Source organism: Prionailurus bengalensis, chromosome D1, assembly GCF_016509475.1.
Source record: "Prionailurus bengalensis isolate Pbe53 chromosome D1, Fcat_Pben_1.1_paternal_pri, whole genome shotgun sequence".
NCBI classification, from domain to species: domain Eukaryota; kingdom Metazoa; phylum Chordata; class Mammalia; order Carnivora; family Felidae; genus Prionailurus; species Prionailurus bengalensis.
The window spans coordinates 56,679,337-56,694,620 of NC_057346.1; the positions used below are offsets into that span (position 1 = coordinate 56,679,337).

The 15,284-nt window shown below is 51.3% G+C and overlaps 1 protein-coding gene across 1 annotated transcript in view; it reads left to right on the forward strand.

Moving 5' to 3' along the window:
- The window catches only part of MAP6 (microtubule associated protein 6), a 76,196-nt gene extending 61,612 nt beyond the window's left edge, over positions 1-14,584 (forward strand). The window contains exon 4 of the mRNA XM_043580207.1: positions 13,454-14,584. Within this exon, the coding sequence (XP_043436142.1) occupies positions 13,454-14,444 (991 nt within the window). The 3' untranslated portion in view covers positions 14,445-14,584. The remainder of the gene's footprint in view (positions 1-13,453) is intronic.
- Positions 14,585-15,284: the final 700 nt, after the last annotated feature.

Below are 15,284 nucleotides of genomic sequence, written 5' to 3' on the forward strand. Positions count from 1 at the left end.
ATCCAAAACAGGCTCCAGGCTCCGAGCTGTCAGCACAGAGCCCGACGCGGGCCTCGAACTCACGACCGTGAGATCATGACCTGAGCCAAAGTCAGACGCTTAACCGACTGAGCCACCCAGGCGCCCCAAGCTGGACTCTTAAATAAAACTACACCCACACCTCACAGTTGCCGCAGTCTGGTCAGGCCACTGCAGGGCCTCCCGCAGGCTTCCCTAGAATCTTTAAATCTTGGGACCCAGATACAAATGTTGGGGGGGGGGGCGGATTAAGATTTGATCAGGTCTCCCCACACAACTGGCTCAAACATCCTGACTGAACTGGCCAACTGCCTCAGCCAGATGTAAAGGTTTATCTCCCTGGGGTACTCAATTAACTGGGTAACTAAATTGCATGGTTATTGAATGCAGAATGATCCAGCAAATTTTTCTTTCTGAAGAACTATAGTTGGTACTAGAGATACCGAGATAAAACTGGCATCCGCCACCTGAGGCATTGGGTCAGAGAGCACTCTTCTGTGCTTTTAATTTCCAACGGTAGACCTGAGCTTAACCCTCTGCCCCTTGTCCTCATATAAATGGTCCTTAATTGCCGGTTAACTTTGACATTGTCTGCAACTATCTCAACCCAGACATCTTATCTGGGGCCCAGGGAGTTTCAGATGCTGAGGTAAATAAATTCCTGCCGTGGCTACTGGTTTAAGTTGCTGGAGGGATCTTTAGAACATGCAAATCTGACCATGTCACACCCTGCCTTCAACCATCCGTGGGCTCCTTGTGGCCCGCAGAAGCTTATTGTCCCCTCGGTGCACCATGCTGCTTCTCACCTCCATGCCTTTACCCACGCCGCCCCACCTGCTCCGATTGCCCTTCTGCTTCTCCACCTGGCTAACTCATCCTTCGAGACTCTGCTCAGGGGACCGCTCCAGGATGCCCTTCCCGCACCTCCCACGCTGGCTGGGTAAGACGCTCCCTGTGTGTGTCTTCATCACAGAACTCACCACGTGTACTGTGCTGCCTGCTCATGTGTGTGTCCCCTGCGCTGGACTGTGCTCCCCCCGGGGCCGGGACCAGCTCCTTCTGTTCACCTGTGTAGCCTCAGCTGCTGGCCCAATGCCTACCTCAGAGAACGTCTCCTAAGTTGTTTGCTGAATGAATAATGAGTGAGCGAATGAATGAGGATTTTCACCATCTGCCTCCCTATTCACCACGGTGCCCCCACAAGGCTTTATTCTGCCTAATAACTGCCTCTGCTCACATGAAAAGAGTGGTTTCAAGAGAGGTCACAGCACAGATCACGGAGCAGTCAATGGCTGCTTTTGTAACGGCCAGCCTACCTCTGTACTTTACGTAGCCACTTTTTCTAAACAGGCCTGACTTCAAAAAATCATAGACTCTTGGTTAGAGGGTAATCTTAAGAGGCTGGCTAATCCCACCCCCTGCCCGGTGCAGAGCTCCTTACTTCATGACGGCAGAGAGGCATCCGCTGAGGGGATGTCTTAGGAGTCAGGGCTGGGAGTTAGAGCCAACAGGCCTGGTTTTAAATCCAAGCTCTACTGTTTACTAGCTGTGTGACCTTGGCTGAGTGTCTTAATTTCTTTGAGCCCCAGAGAGATAAGTGTAATACAAGTATCCATCACTATCCAAATCTGTTTGGTTCCCAAATCTAAAAAGTAGAAGTTTGGTCAGCAAGGGACATAGTTGTTCTTTTTTTTTTTTTTTTTTAAGTTTATCCATTTTTGAGAGAGAGAGAGAGAGGACAAGTGGGGGAGGGCAGAGAGAGAGGGAGACACAGAATCAGAAGCAGGCTCCAGGCTCCGAGCTGTCAGCACAGAGCCCTGCGTGGAGCTTAAACCCACGAACCTTGAGATCATGACCTGAGCCGAAGTCAGTTGCTTAACTGACTGAGCCACCCAGGCGCCCCAGAAAGGGACATAGTTTTATTTGAATCTTTTGGTTCCAGAGTTTGGGGTAGCAGGTGGTAAGAGTTCTAATAGCTGGCAATACCTGCTTCTGATCCACAGAACTGTCTCTTGTGAGGGCCCAGTGAAGATGCATGTGAAAGTCCTCTGTCAACAGCAAAGCGGAACACCCTTCTGCTTTGTCAATAGTTCATTTTCTGGATGGTTTCGCTTCCCAGTCACTTCCCTGTGACTGTGACTTACCACCCTTGGTCCCAACGATGTGGTGGCTGGAAAGAGCTGTGGTAAATCCCTCTGTCACACCATAGCCTGAGACAGAGCCCGCCTGGTACTGGTTCTTGCTGCCCTCTTCCCATCCCCAGCCCTTCCCGGGCCCCTCCTCTCTGAACTCACCATGAAATCACCCGGCATAGATTCCATTTCCGAAATTACATGTTCATTTTAATTGAGCCCCTCTGGACACACGGAACCAATTTTGATTAATTGCTCAAGATCTCAGCCTTTGCTTTAGATGGGGTGGGAAGAAAGGACAAAAATTGATTTGCAAGTTCCCAGGAGTACAGAACTAGACCGGAACTGAGCCTTTGTCTGGTTGCCTTAGTTTAACACTTTACATTTTTAAAAAGGGTCATTAGCAGGATTATCAGACTCTTGGCAACCCCTTTGAGACCATCAGCTATGCCCTTGACTTTGCCTTCTTGGTACTAAAACAACCGAGGATGTTTTTTTTAATACTTATCATACAACTGGGGAGTTATTTAATTTTTCGTAGCAGGTTATCTCTAGAAAAGATATTTAGCAGCAAAAAGGAAAATGCCACCACCACAGGGCAGAAAACCCAGCCATCTAGCGCCCCGGGGGCAGCCATCTCCCTACGCTTCATAAGCACAGACCTGCCCGCAGGGAACCTGGAGTCAGGCTCCACTTCTGTAAAATGCAGAGTGGGCACAGCTCAGGGAAGGAAAAGAAAGTGTATTTGGCTTTCATACCTTGGTCCTCACTGAATCCTCACAGAAGGCTGGAGAGGTTGGAGGTCTTCTACAGACAAAGAAATCAAGACTTCGCTTAAGTAACAGAGTCACACGACTTGTAAGTGGTGAGCCAGGATCTGGAGCCAAGTTTGGGTTACTAATGCCCCCCCTCTTCGTCCAGCACTCGGGACCACTTCTGGGATTTCGGTTGGGAAGATGTGCTTCCTCCTAAAATAGCAGCCTCTTCATCCTGTCCTTTCCCTGCTCCAAATCCTTCAGTGACTCTAGGTACTCTTGTCATCTGCGGAAAAGGAGTCAGATAAAGGCCACGGATGTTGTGATCAGCACGGTCACCACCCCCTCCCCACCTTCTGCCTGGCGACCCCCCACCCCCACCCAGAACAAAGCCTTGTGGTGGCAGCATTTTCCCTAGCTGTGGTCCTAACTGTTCCCCCTGTGCTGATGTGCCACATCTGGGTGCATTCTGTGTGGCTCCAGGCTGGTAGACGGATTGGCAGCCGTACAGGTATGGGCGTAGATGGGCACTCTTAGACCAGGATGCTGCTGCTTTCTGGGACTGTCTTCTTCGCCAGGGTCTGCTGAGTATCAGGCAGTAAGCCCAGGGGAGTGGTTGTGTCGGGGAGGCAGGAAGGGCCGAGGTGAAGGGGGACCGGTGGCTGGGGGCCTGGCCCCCAAGAGGGGCAACTTTCTTAGGCGATGCAGTTGGGAGCTTGGAGCTGGGGGACCCGCAGAGGTCAGTGGCTCCCGCCTCCCGCACCAGGCAGAACCAGTCAGGGTCATCTCCAGCCAGACCCTGCTTAGACCTCGGCAGAGGAATTGGGAATCTCTCCAGTTGGAGTCTTGCTCCTCAGGGATATTGTTGGAGAGAGGAAAGAGCTTGACTCAAAAGTCTGTCCTCCATGGTTGAGGTCTTGACATAGCCACAAACTTACCCTGCGATCTTAGGCAACCCACTTCCCCTTTCTGAGCTTCATTTCCACCTACAGCTGGAAAATGGGGGGTGGGGACAGGGGACGCCCCCCTCATGTCTCGCAGCTGCCTGGCCGGCAGGGCTGCTCCGAGAGTAGTGTGCCATGTTGTATGCCCTACTAGAAGCCCGTGAATAATGGAAGGACAAAAAGGTATTAAGGCAGTTAAAAATAAGACATGATTTGCATGCCATGGAAACGTGGCTGTTAGAATTTGATCTTGTTTGAGTGGTGTTTACAACATCTCGCTCCTACCATGTGCCCTGTCCACCCCATGCCAGAGCTCCCCAGTTCTCGCTTCGGCGGCTTGGCACGCAGTAGGCATTTATTAAATGTTCGCAGAAGGAAGGAGGGAAGAAAGAGGGGGGAGGGGAAAAGGAGAGAGGGAGGGAGGGAGGGAAGGTGAGAAAGGAAAGAGAGGTGAAGCTGATGCTGGTCTGTGGTCTCGCCCCAGCCTGGAGAGGCAGCTGTAAAGCGTCGGTAAAGCCTCTGATGGGGCTGCTGTGAGCAGGGAGGCTCTGTGGCCACATGGGAGGAGTACCGACCCCTGCAGGTGGAGGGCTCCACTGAGGAAGTGACTCTGGAACTGAATCTCTACTCCTGGAGGAGGAGAAGAGGGGGTTACCGGACAGACGGGGAGGGGGGGTGGTGGCCCGCAGGGCGCACGTGGCCAAGAGAAAGCTAAAGCAGCCGAGGGCTGTGTAGATGGAGGTACAGACTCTGGGGCAGAGGCGGTGCCTCCTGCTTGGAGACACCTGCACTAGCATTTTCAGTTCTGGGGGGTCACACTTTCCGAAGGACGGAGCGGGGGGCGACCTAGCTGTGCTATGAGGAGAGCAGTCAGGACAGCGAGGGCTCCGGAAACCAAATATCTGAGTCTTGATCGGTGTCTGTTGCCCAGAGAATCCAGGAAGAAGGACACAATCGCTGCCCCTTCAAAGAGCTGAGAGGCTGTCCCGGAGCCAGGCGGCATGGCATTTCCAGAAAGGGCGGCCCCGGAGCACAGAACCGGGAGCAGGGCAGGGATGGGAGGGAGTGGAGCTGACCGAAACACAGGTTTCCACTCAGGGTCAAAACACGAGGCCACCAAGAGGTGTGTGCCCTACCTCGGGGCAGCGTGGGCCGTGGAGGGGCCCGTTGGCAGGGAGAGAGTGACAGAACTCAGGAGACCCGATGACTCTCAGGAGTAGCGCTTTCCTAGAGCAGACAGGGAAGACTGCTCCAGCCAAGCGACGTCTCTGCCCTGGAAGGGACCTCTGGGTCTCCCTGGCTGACGGTTTGGGGTCAGGGCTGCCGGGGGTGCCGGCACCCTGGCAGCTTTACGGTGTGCATGGTGTGTGCTTGTGGGTCTGTCCCCTGCTCCCCACACCGGTGGAGGTGGGGGGCTCCTGAAGGGCCCAGGTCTCATTTACTCCCGCGCCCCCAGCACAGGGCCTAACCCAGAGCAGGGGCTCAGTGGACTTTGTCCCATGAATGGATAAAAGAGAAAAAACTGAAAGAGAATAAAGAGATAAAGCAATACACCAGCCATCTGTTACTCACAAATGTCTGCAGGTGCTACTGTAGGGCAGACGCGAGATACTAGCGATGCAAAGACGAGCCAGACACAGCCCCCCGGCCAGCAGGAGAGGCAGGTCATTACCAAATGCCAGGACAACTGCTGACGTTGTGGGGCTAGCACGGAGCCTGTCGGGGAGAGAGGCAGGAGTGGGAGTCCTTGTTTTGAGAATGCCTTGTCTCCTGCGGATTCTTCATAAGAATAATGAGCCTTTCAAAGATGGTTTCCTTGGCCCTACCCCTCCGGTAGCTGCATTTCTTATCCTGCCTTGGGAGCTTTGTTTGTGCCTGGGAAATGCGGGCTCCTGTGCGAGGCCCACAGGGGCCCAGAGGAGGAGAGCGAAGCCACCAAATTACCATGTCCGCTGTCTCCCCAGCCTTCTGCCAGAGGCCCCGAGGTGCAGTCGGCCTGGGCCCTGGCTCAGCCCCCTCCCGCCCATCTTTGTTCCAAGTGAGTTTGCTCCATCCCTTCTACCCATTAAGATGTCGAGGGGCCCATGTTTCAGTCCTGGACCTGCTATCCATAAGCTGTATGGCTATGGGAGAGTCACTTGCCCACTCTGAGCCAGTTTCCCATCACAGAGTAACACAACTGGACTAGATCATTGAGTCCCTCTTTGGAAGTAACATGTACTAAACACCCATATGCCAGGGGTCACGCCAGGAGTGTTCCCACAAACTAATCCTCCCTAGAAGGTGAGCACTGTAATCCCCACCTTATAGATTATGGATGCTGAGGTATAAAGGCCGGCATGCCTGTGATGACACCCTGTGGGCTAGAAAGATGTTGGGTCGTCATGCAGACCCAGCTCTTCTGGCCCCTGACCCAATCCACGCACTCCCCACCCCTGACCTGTGGGCTGCTCTTTACGTTATAAGAAATGATCTATGTTAAAGCACCTGGCACCCAGCCTGGCACATGCTTACTGCTCAGAAAATAGGGGTTTCTTTCTTCCACAAGCCTTTTCTAAGCTGTGGAGGCAGGGGATTCATGGAGAGAGCCCATAGGTCCTTGATTTTTGAACAGGGCCCTACTTAGAGCACTGCCCCGGTTCTGGGCTACTTTGATGGTGCATCAGGAGACAGTCTTGGGGGGGGGGGGGAGAGAAAACCACACGGGTGGATTATGGGATTAGAATTGTGTGCAAAGGTAGAAATCCAGCAGGAGGGAAGGAAGCCCTTTTTCCAAATAGTCTCTGGCAGGGCTCGCTAATCCTGTTTCCAGACTCTGATAAAGCATAGATCCAAGGCCAGTGTGTGTGTGCCCAGGAGGCAATTGCCTGTCTCCATGGTAACAGGAGGAAGGGCAGAAAATCAAGTTACTAAGACTTAGGATGTCTCATATAACCTTGGAATATTAAATTTTGCAAATACAACAGCACCCAGCACAGAAAAGCTCTCATTTATTCATTCATTTGACAAGTATTTAGTTGGGATATCCCCTGCTGTTTTAGGTACAGACAATATGGTGATATGCAAAGTCGGCATGGTCCTGCCCTCTCAAAGCTTCAGTCTAGTAGGGGAAACATTAATCCAAAAGAATGCGAGTAATTAGCCTTGTGAAGGGGTGGGAAAGACAGTGCAGGGACTAGGAGAGCCTGTAGCTGGTGACCTTGTCCCATCGGTGGGGTCAGGGAAGGCTTCCCTGGGAAAGTGCTCCAGTGAGCTGAGAGATAAGGGAGGAGTATGCATTAGCCAGGGCAAGAGGGAGCAAGAGAAAGTTCTTGGAGGAGACAACAGCACGTGCAAAACTGGAAATGGAAAGAAGCAGGGTGTACTGAGGAACAGAACAAAGTCCTGGGAGGCTGGGGACATAGAGCCAGGAGGGCACTGGGAGCAGGCTGCTCAGCTAGATGGGGCCATGTAACAGGTTTCACTCTCTGTCTTTTTTTTTTAATGTTTATTAATTTTTGAAAGAGAGAGACAGAGTGCAAGCAGGGGAGGGGCAGAGAGAGAGGGAGACAGAATCTGAAGCAGGCTCCAGGCTCCGAGCTGTCAGCACAGAGCCTGACATGGGGCTCAAACTCATGGACCACAAGATCATGACCTGAACCGAAGTCGGACGCTCAACCAACTGAGCCACCCAGGTGCCCCTAACGGGTTTTACTCTTTATGCTGAGTGCAATGAGAGCCGTGAAGAGTTGTAAGCAAAGGGGGTTGCTTTTTGGAAAGGTCATTCTGATTTCTTTTTTTTTTTTTTTTTTTTTTTTCAACGTTTATTTATTTTTGGGACAGAGAGAGACAGAGCATGAACGGGGGAGGGGCAGAGAGAGAGGGAGACACAGAATCAGAAACAGGCTCCAGCCTCTGAGCCATCAGCCCAGAGCCTGACGCGGGGCTCGAACTCACGGACCGCGAGATCGTGACCTGGCTGAAGTCGTATGCTTAACCGACTGCGCCACCCAGGCACCCCGGTCATTCTGATTTCTGTATGAAGAATGGATTGGAGGAGGAGGAAAGGATACCAGTTAGGAGGCCGTGACCGTGGTCCATGGAAATGATGACACAGCTGGTGGAGGAAAGGGAAGGAGGGAAAGAAGTGGAAAAATTCACGAGACAAATGTTAGGAGCCGGAACAGATGTTTCCTGATGGATTGGGTGAAGGTTTTATGGAAGAAGGAGATATCAAGGATGATGCTGGGTTTCTGGCTGGGGCCGTGAGATGAATGATGAACCAGGTCTCAGGAAGAATAATTTGTAAATCTTTCCATTTGGCCTTCTTTGTTGCAGGTACTGTGCTGGGCACTGGGGCTGCAGGCCGGGAGGATGGCCCCTGCCTTCAGGGAGCTCACGGGCACAGTGGGGGAAACTGTGAACGGGGTATCTGTGAACGTGGGAGAGACTGTAAAATGGTGCAGCAAGAGGGAGCTCATTTGGAGAGATGCAACCAGGACCTTGTGAGGAAGTGGGGTCTGAGCCGAGCCGTCAAGGACAGACAGGGCAAAGCGGGTGCAAGGGGACAATCCAGGAGGCAGAAACAAGAAACAAAGCACAGGGGATGCATAAAACAGCACGGGCTGCCCAGAGGACGGTGCCAGGAGGGTGAGGCTGGAGGGCTGGTCACCCCTCTCCCTGCCTTCCTCCAGGGCTGCCGTGAGGGTCCAGTGAGCTAAAGAAAGGAGGATGTGAGCGTTTAGTAAGCTGTTACTACAATTCCTGGGAATGGACTTAACCACGCGATGCACCACAGCGCTCCACAAATCTGGAGAACTGTGATTTCACATCCCTGCCCAACAGGATCGTCTGATCCTCTGTTGTAAGAGTTCCTGACATTTGTATTGTTATCCCCATTTTATAAGTGGAGAAACTGAGGTCTCTAGTGGTTGAGTAATTGCCCAAGATCTCCAAGATCTTGCAGGCAATAAGCAGCACAGAAGCCTCAAGACGAATCCAACAGGTTGTTCTAGTTTCTGAGAGGGGACCGAGGGCTGGGAGCCCGAGGGGATCTGTGGCATGTGTTGTCCTGAGAAGATCTGCAGCTGGCTCAGGGCTCCAGACTTTTGGTTGCGCCGGCGGGGCCATGGCCAAGGACGTGCCCGTGCCAAGGACAGCTGGCCCATGGGCCGGCGGGGCTGAATCCGGCCCATCTCACCTTGCCAACCGGCTGAGGGTGCAACTTAGAATCATTCACATAGAAGGCACTGGGCGGGCGGCTTCTGCCAGCCTTACTGGGAATGGTGGGGCATTTTACAGACAGGGAGACTGGCAGGGCACTGTGGAGCCGAGTGATGGCCAGTCAGTGTCAACGAGAGTTTTATGTTGTCCTTGAGGGTGGCTCTGTCCATAGGAAAACCAACTGAGGCTGCTTTGGTTTCATTTATTATTATTTTTTTAAGACTTTATTCTTAAGTAATCTCTTCACCCAACATGGGCCTCGAACTCACAACCCCAAGATCAAGGGTCGCGTGCTCCACTGACTGAGCCAGCCAGGTGCCCCAAGGCTGCTTTGGTTTTAAAAATGAATGCTTAATTTATAAAAGTAATGCATTTTAAAAATCTGGTAAAATTCAACAGTCTCTTTTAAGGGGGATTTTATAACCTAATTAATTGGGTTCCCTTAAATAATTTACATTAAATTATAAGTCATTTAAAACAAACTGGGGCGCCTGAGTGGCTCAGTTGGTTAAGCATCTGACCTCGTCTCAGGTCACGATCTCATGATTTGTGGGTTCGAGCCCCACATCGGGCTCTGTGCTGACAGCTCAGAGCCTGGAGCCTGCTTCGGATTCTGTGTTTCCCTCTCTCTCTGCCCCTCCCCAGCTTGCACTCTGTCTCTCTCTCTCAAAAATAAATAAACATTAAAAAATAAATTAAAAATAAATAAATAAAATAAAATAAACTTAAAAATATAACTATTGGGTTATCATAAAAGTTTTCAGAATTTGTAAAATTTTGAAAAAATTATCATTGTTTTCAAAATTTGTAAAATTGTCTTCTATCTTTCAACTTAAAATCACACATCTAAATTAATTACTCCATTATACATTTTATATTGGAGTCACAAAACTAATCTGTTAGGTATTCTAATATGCCAAATTATTTGAAACACCACAGATGTGGGGCGCCTGGGTGGCGCAGTCGGTTAAGCGTCCGACTTCAGCCAGGTCACGATCTCGCGGTCCGTGAGTTCGAGCCCCGCGTCAGGCTCTGGGCTGATGGCTCAGAGCCTGGAGCCTGTTTCTGATTCTGTGTCTCCCTCTCTCTCTGCCCCTCCCCCGTTCATGCTCTGTCTCTCTCTGTCCCAAAAATAAATAAATGTTGAAAAAAAAAATTAAAAAAAAAAAAAAAGAAACACCACAGATGTGTTCAAAATCAATCTACATAGATTTTTCCTTAGCTTAATACCAAAAAAGGGTAAGATTGTAGATTTATCAGTTTTATCATTTCTAATCTTCATTCTAAACCTTCCCATGAGTCAAGACACTTCCTCAGGAAACAGCTTCACCAACCAAAGCAATCTAGGGTTATACGTGGGGTTAGGTTGCAGGTGGCTAAGAGGCTCTTTCCACAGAAATGTGGGGCTTGGCACGGGGGCCAGGGCCTCAAATACCCAGGGAAGTTCATTTTGCCCACACTGCGGGGCCAGCCCCCTGTTTCGTGTCCATGCCAGCCAGGGACGCCGAGTTTATGTGCTGCCAGTGAGGTAGGTTTTGCAGTGCAAGCCCCTGAGATCAAGTTAAGCCCTGTCACCTCTTGTGTCCCCTCCCTCAGCTCTGTCACTGCTTCACAGTGACCTCACCCAGGTTGTTCACTACCTGATGGGATTCATCCAATCCATTTCCTACTTGGTTCCATTCTGAATTAGGTGACTTTTATCTCCTCTCTGGACGTATTTTAAATTTTTATTTATTTAATGTATTAAAATAGTATTAAAATAAATAAAATGTATTTATTTTATTTAAATGTTTATTTTTGAAGGAGAGAGAGTGTGAGCGGGGGAGGGGCAGAGAAAGAGGGAGACACAGAATCCGAAACAGGCTCAAGGCTCTGAGCCGTCAGCACAGAGCCTGACGTGGGGCTCGAACTCACGGACTGTGAGATCACGACCTGAGCCGAAGTTGGACGCTTAACCGACTGAGCCACCCAGGCACCCCAGTATTAGATGTATTTTAATGCCGTCTTTGGTTTCTGCGTACTTCGGGTGGCCTTGCCTGACTCCCTCTGCAAACACTAAGGTCCCACTGATGGCAGCCAGCTGTGTCCAGCTGGCCAGAGCAGCTGGTGGTCTGGGTCATGCTGAGCCAGGGAGCCACCTTGGCCCCTGTCGGTCCACTGTGATGCTCAGAAACATCCAGAGGGATTGACAGAGTCTGCCTAGGATGCTGTGTGCTCTGCTGAGAGACGTAGGTCCCCAGGGAACTCAAGATGCTACATACAGTAAAAAGCTTCTAGACTGGGATGACATATCACAAAAAAAATAGTCCCAATATGTGTAGCGTTACTTCTAAATAAATAGAAAAATAATTTTTTTTAAGTTTTTATTTATTTTGAGAGAGAGGGAGAGAGAGAGAGAGAGAGAGAGGGAGAGAGGGGGAAGGGGCAGAGAGAGAGAAGAGAGAGAATCCTCAGCAGGCTCTGTCCTGTCAGCGCAGAGCCCAACATGGGGCTCAATCTCATGACCGTGAGATCCAGACCTGAGTTGAAATCCAGGGTCGGTTGCTTAACTAACTGAGCCACCCAGGTGCCCCATAAATAGAAAAATAATTGTAATATTGCATAGTAATGTCATGGTACAAGGTGCTCGACGTACATGATCTCTAATCATAAACTTCTGAGTAAATATCATTATATCCAATGAAATAGATGACAAACTTGAGGCCCAGAGAGACAAAACCATCAGAAACTAGGGAAGTGGTAGCAAGTAGGGGTCTTACTAAACCAGCTTTAATAAGCAGGTAAGACATAGTCCTAAAAGCTGATGGGAACTGTTAAAATGCTGAAGAGGTTTTAAGCTTAAAGACTTGACTGGCCACAGAGCGTAAGAGAGTAATAGCTCCCCTGTACTGAGCAGCCTCTGTGCCCGGCACTACCGTAGACAGAGGACAGGCTCCAGGAGTGGAAAGATCCAGACTCTAGAGTCCATGGAGGTCCCTCACTTTCCAAATCGCGTGCTCCCTCCAGACCTCAGTTTCTTCCTCTGACAAGTAAGGGTAATACAGTCCTCCCCTCATGCTTCACGGGGTCACCGCGTTGCCGAAACGAGCTATGAGAAGGAGTGATTTGGAAATTGGAATGTGCCGTAGGTGTGCCAGGGTTTGGGACGCTGGCTGAGTGCCAAATATCAGCCTGGCCTGCAAGGAAGGAGTGTGTGTTCTAAACTAGACGGGTGGCCTCTGCGTGTGGCCCTGAATGTGTCAGTGATGTCACCTGCTCTCCGCGATGTGGATGGGCCAAGGGATGAGGAGGGTGTCCACAGTGAGGCCTGGTGAGAGGGTTGGATTCGGCTGCAGGGGAATCAGCCCCAGAGCCTTGGAGTAAGTGAGGGCAAGGGCCCAGGGTCAGTAGAGGGAGCCAGAAGTGGGGATAGAGCGGGGGGAGCAGGGCCACTTCACCGCCTGAATGGGGAGTCCCCACCACTCACCTCCAAAGGTGGGGGCAATGGCAGTGGCTCAGGCAACAATGTGGTGCATCGCCTATAGAGAGTTTAAATGCGGTAAGAAAACCAATTAAAAGCCACTCTGCTTTTTATTATCACCTTGCGTAGGCTATTCTAAACCATGTTAATGAGAAAATACTTTCCCCTTAGTAGGAAGAGATGTTAGAGGGACATTCTCCTGCCCTCTTATATATATATATATATATATATATATATATAATGTTTATTTATGTTTGAGGAGGGGAGGGGCAGAGAGAGAGGGAGACACAGAATCCGAAGCAGGCTCCAGGCTCCGAGCTGTCAGCCCAGAGCCCGACGCGGGGCTCGAACTCGTAAATCGTGACATCATGACCCGAGCCGGAAGTTGGACGCTTAACAGACTGAGCCACCCAGGCACCCCTTTCCTGCCCTTTGTATTATCCCTCTCCACAGCCAGTCCTTAACAAAGGATTTGGGGGCGGGGGGTAGCAAAGGCCCTGAGAAGAGGGAAAGCGTACTGGCCTCTAGGGTCATCTGAGTGGATGGCTAAGACGGGCTCGCAGGAGGGCCCAGCTATCATGGAGGAAGGGAGAGCGGCCTGGGTGGAGTGTGGGGTGGACAGGCTGCTGGGATGCCCACAGCCACAGGAGGACTCTGAGCCCTCTGCTGTACTGCCCTCGTCAGCTGGGTGCCCCCCGGCTGTGCCACGCGCAGGTTATAATCAATTGGCAAGCACATTGAATGACTGATTCCTGAGCCTGCCCCTCCCCCCACTCCACGTTCTGCACTAAGAACATGGACATCAGATTCTCCTCTTGGCTCTCCAGGAAGAGTTCCCTTCCCAGGCTCCTCTAGGCCGAGACTTATCAGGCAATCTGTGCTCTGCCCAATCCTTGGCCTGAGCGTTGGCCCTCACAGTGACTACCTCTCTCTCCTCTGCAGGAGCCAGGTTGAACTCACCAGTGATTCACGTAAGAATCGAGGTCCTGTAGCCACAGAGCCAGACAAGGATCAAAGTCCTATGGGCCCAGGGCCTCTGAAAGATCAAGGTCCTGTGATCCAAGATCGTCCAAAAGATCAAGGCCCTATGGTCCCAGAGCCTCTGAAGGGTCAAGCTCCTGTGGTCTCGGGGCCTCTGAAAGATCTAGGTCCTGTGGGCCCCGCACCAGTTAAGGATCAAGATCACGTGGCCCCTGAGCCTTTAAAGAATGAAGGGTCTGTGATCACGGCACCAGTAAAGGAACAAGGTTCCTTGGTCCCGGTGCCTCCAAAGAATCAAAGTCCTGTGGCTCCAGAAATAGTTAAGGATCAAGGTGCCATGGTACCAGAGCCTCCAAAGGATCAAGGGCCCATGGTCCCAGCGCCTGTCAAAGATCAAAGCCCCGTGGTCCCTGAGCCTGTGGATCAAGGTCCCATGGTCTCAGCACCTGGCAAAGATCAAGGTCCTATGGTTCCAGAGCATCTGAAGGATCAAAGTGCCACGGTCATAGCACCTATAAAGAATGAAAGTCCTGTGCTCTCTGAGCCTGTAAGGAATCAAGGTTTAGTGGTTCTGGAGCCAGCCAAGGATCAAGGTGGAGTGGCCCCAGAGATTCTGAAGGATCACGATTCTGTGGTTGAGGCACATGTAAAGAATCAAGGTCCTGTGGTCCCAGCACTAGTCAAGGATCAAGGTCCCGTGGTCCCAGAGCCTCCAAAGAATCAAGATCCCGTGGTCCCTGAGCCTGTGAAGAATCAAGTTCCCATAATCCCGGTGCCTCTGAAAGATCAAGACCTTCTGGTGTCACCACCAGCAAAGGACCAAGGTCCTGTGGTCCCTGAACCTCTGAAGACTCAAGGTCCCAAGGGCCCTCAGCTGCCCACTGTCTCACCTCCACCCCCAGTCATGATCCCAACTGTCCCCCACGCGGAATATGTTGAGAGTTCCCCTTGATACTCACCCCTCAACGCCAAGGAAGGATCTGGCGGTGGAAGTGCTCCCTCCCAGGGGCAGCGAAGACACATATTTAATCTGCATGAAACACGCACTGTATAGTCTTGCTGGGATCTAATAAAGCTGGTCCCTCTGGCGCAGTAGTGTCTCTGGCTCTACTTGAGTGTGTGCGTGTGTGTGTGCGTGCATGCGTGCACACGCGTGCGTGCCATGCACATTTACAAGAGGGCACGCGGGACTCTGCACGTATCCATCTGGGGCAGATGAGTCTGAGAAACCCCCAGCTCTGCAAGTAGATAGTGTAAGATGGGAGGGAGTGGGAGCTGTTAGGAGATGGAGGGCAGGATCCCATGATGAGGATGTGGGGCAGAACAATCCTGTGTCTCTCCTCCACTCTCACTCCCACAGCGCCTCACTTCTGACACCATACGTGAGACAATTAGCCGGCACCAGCTGGGTGTCCTGCGATGCGACTCAATTCTGACAGTATCCACCTGGGGATAGCGTCAGACCCCACAGGTTTTAAGGACTCAGCCCCACACGATTGCCCCCAGGCCTCCAATGCAGATGCCACTTGAAGTCCCAGGCTGTAATTTATACTTCTGACTGCAGGATATCAATTGAGATCTCCACAACCCCTTACTGGGGTTCAAAAATTTGCCTGAATGTCTCACAGAACTCGGGGCAACACTTACTTCCGTTTACCGGTTTATCATTAAAGAATAAAGGCTATAGATGAACATCCAGATGGAAGAGATGGAAGAGAAGGGGGAAGAGGCGTGAAGTTTCCATGCCGTCACCAGGCTCACCACCCTCTCAGTACCTCCAGCAACCCAGAAG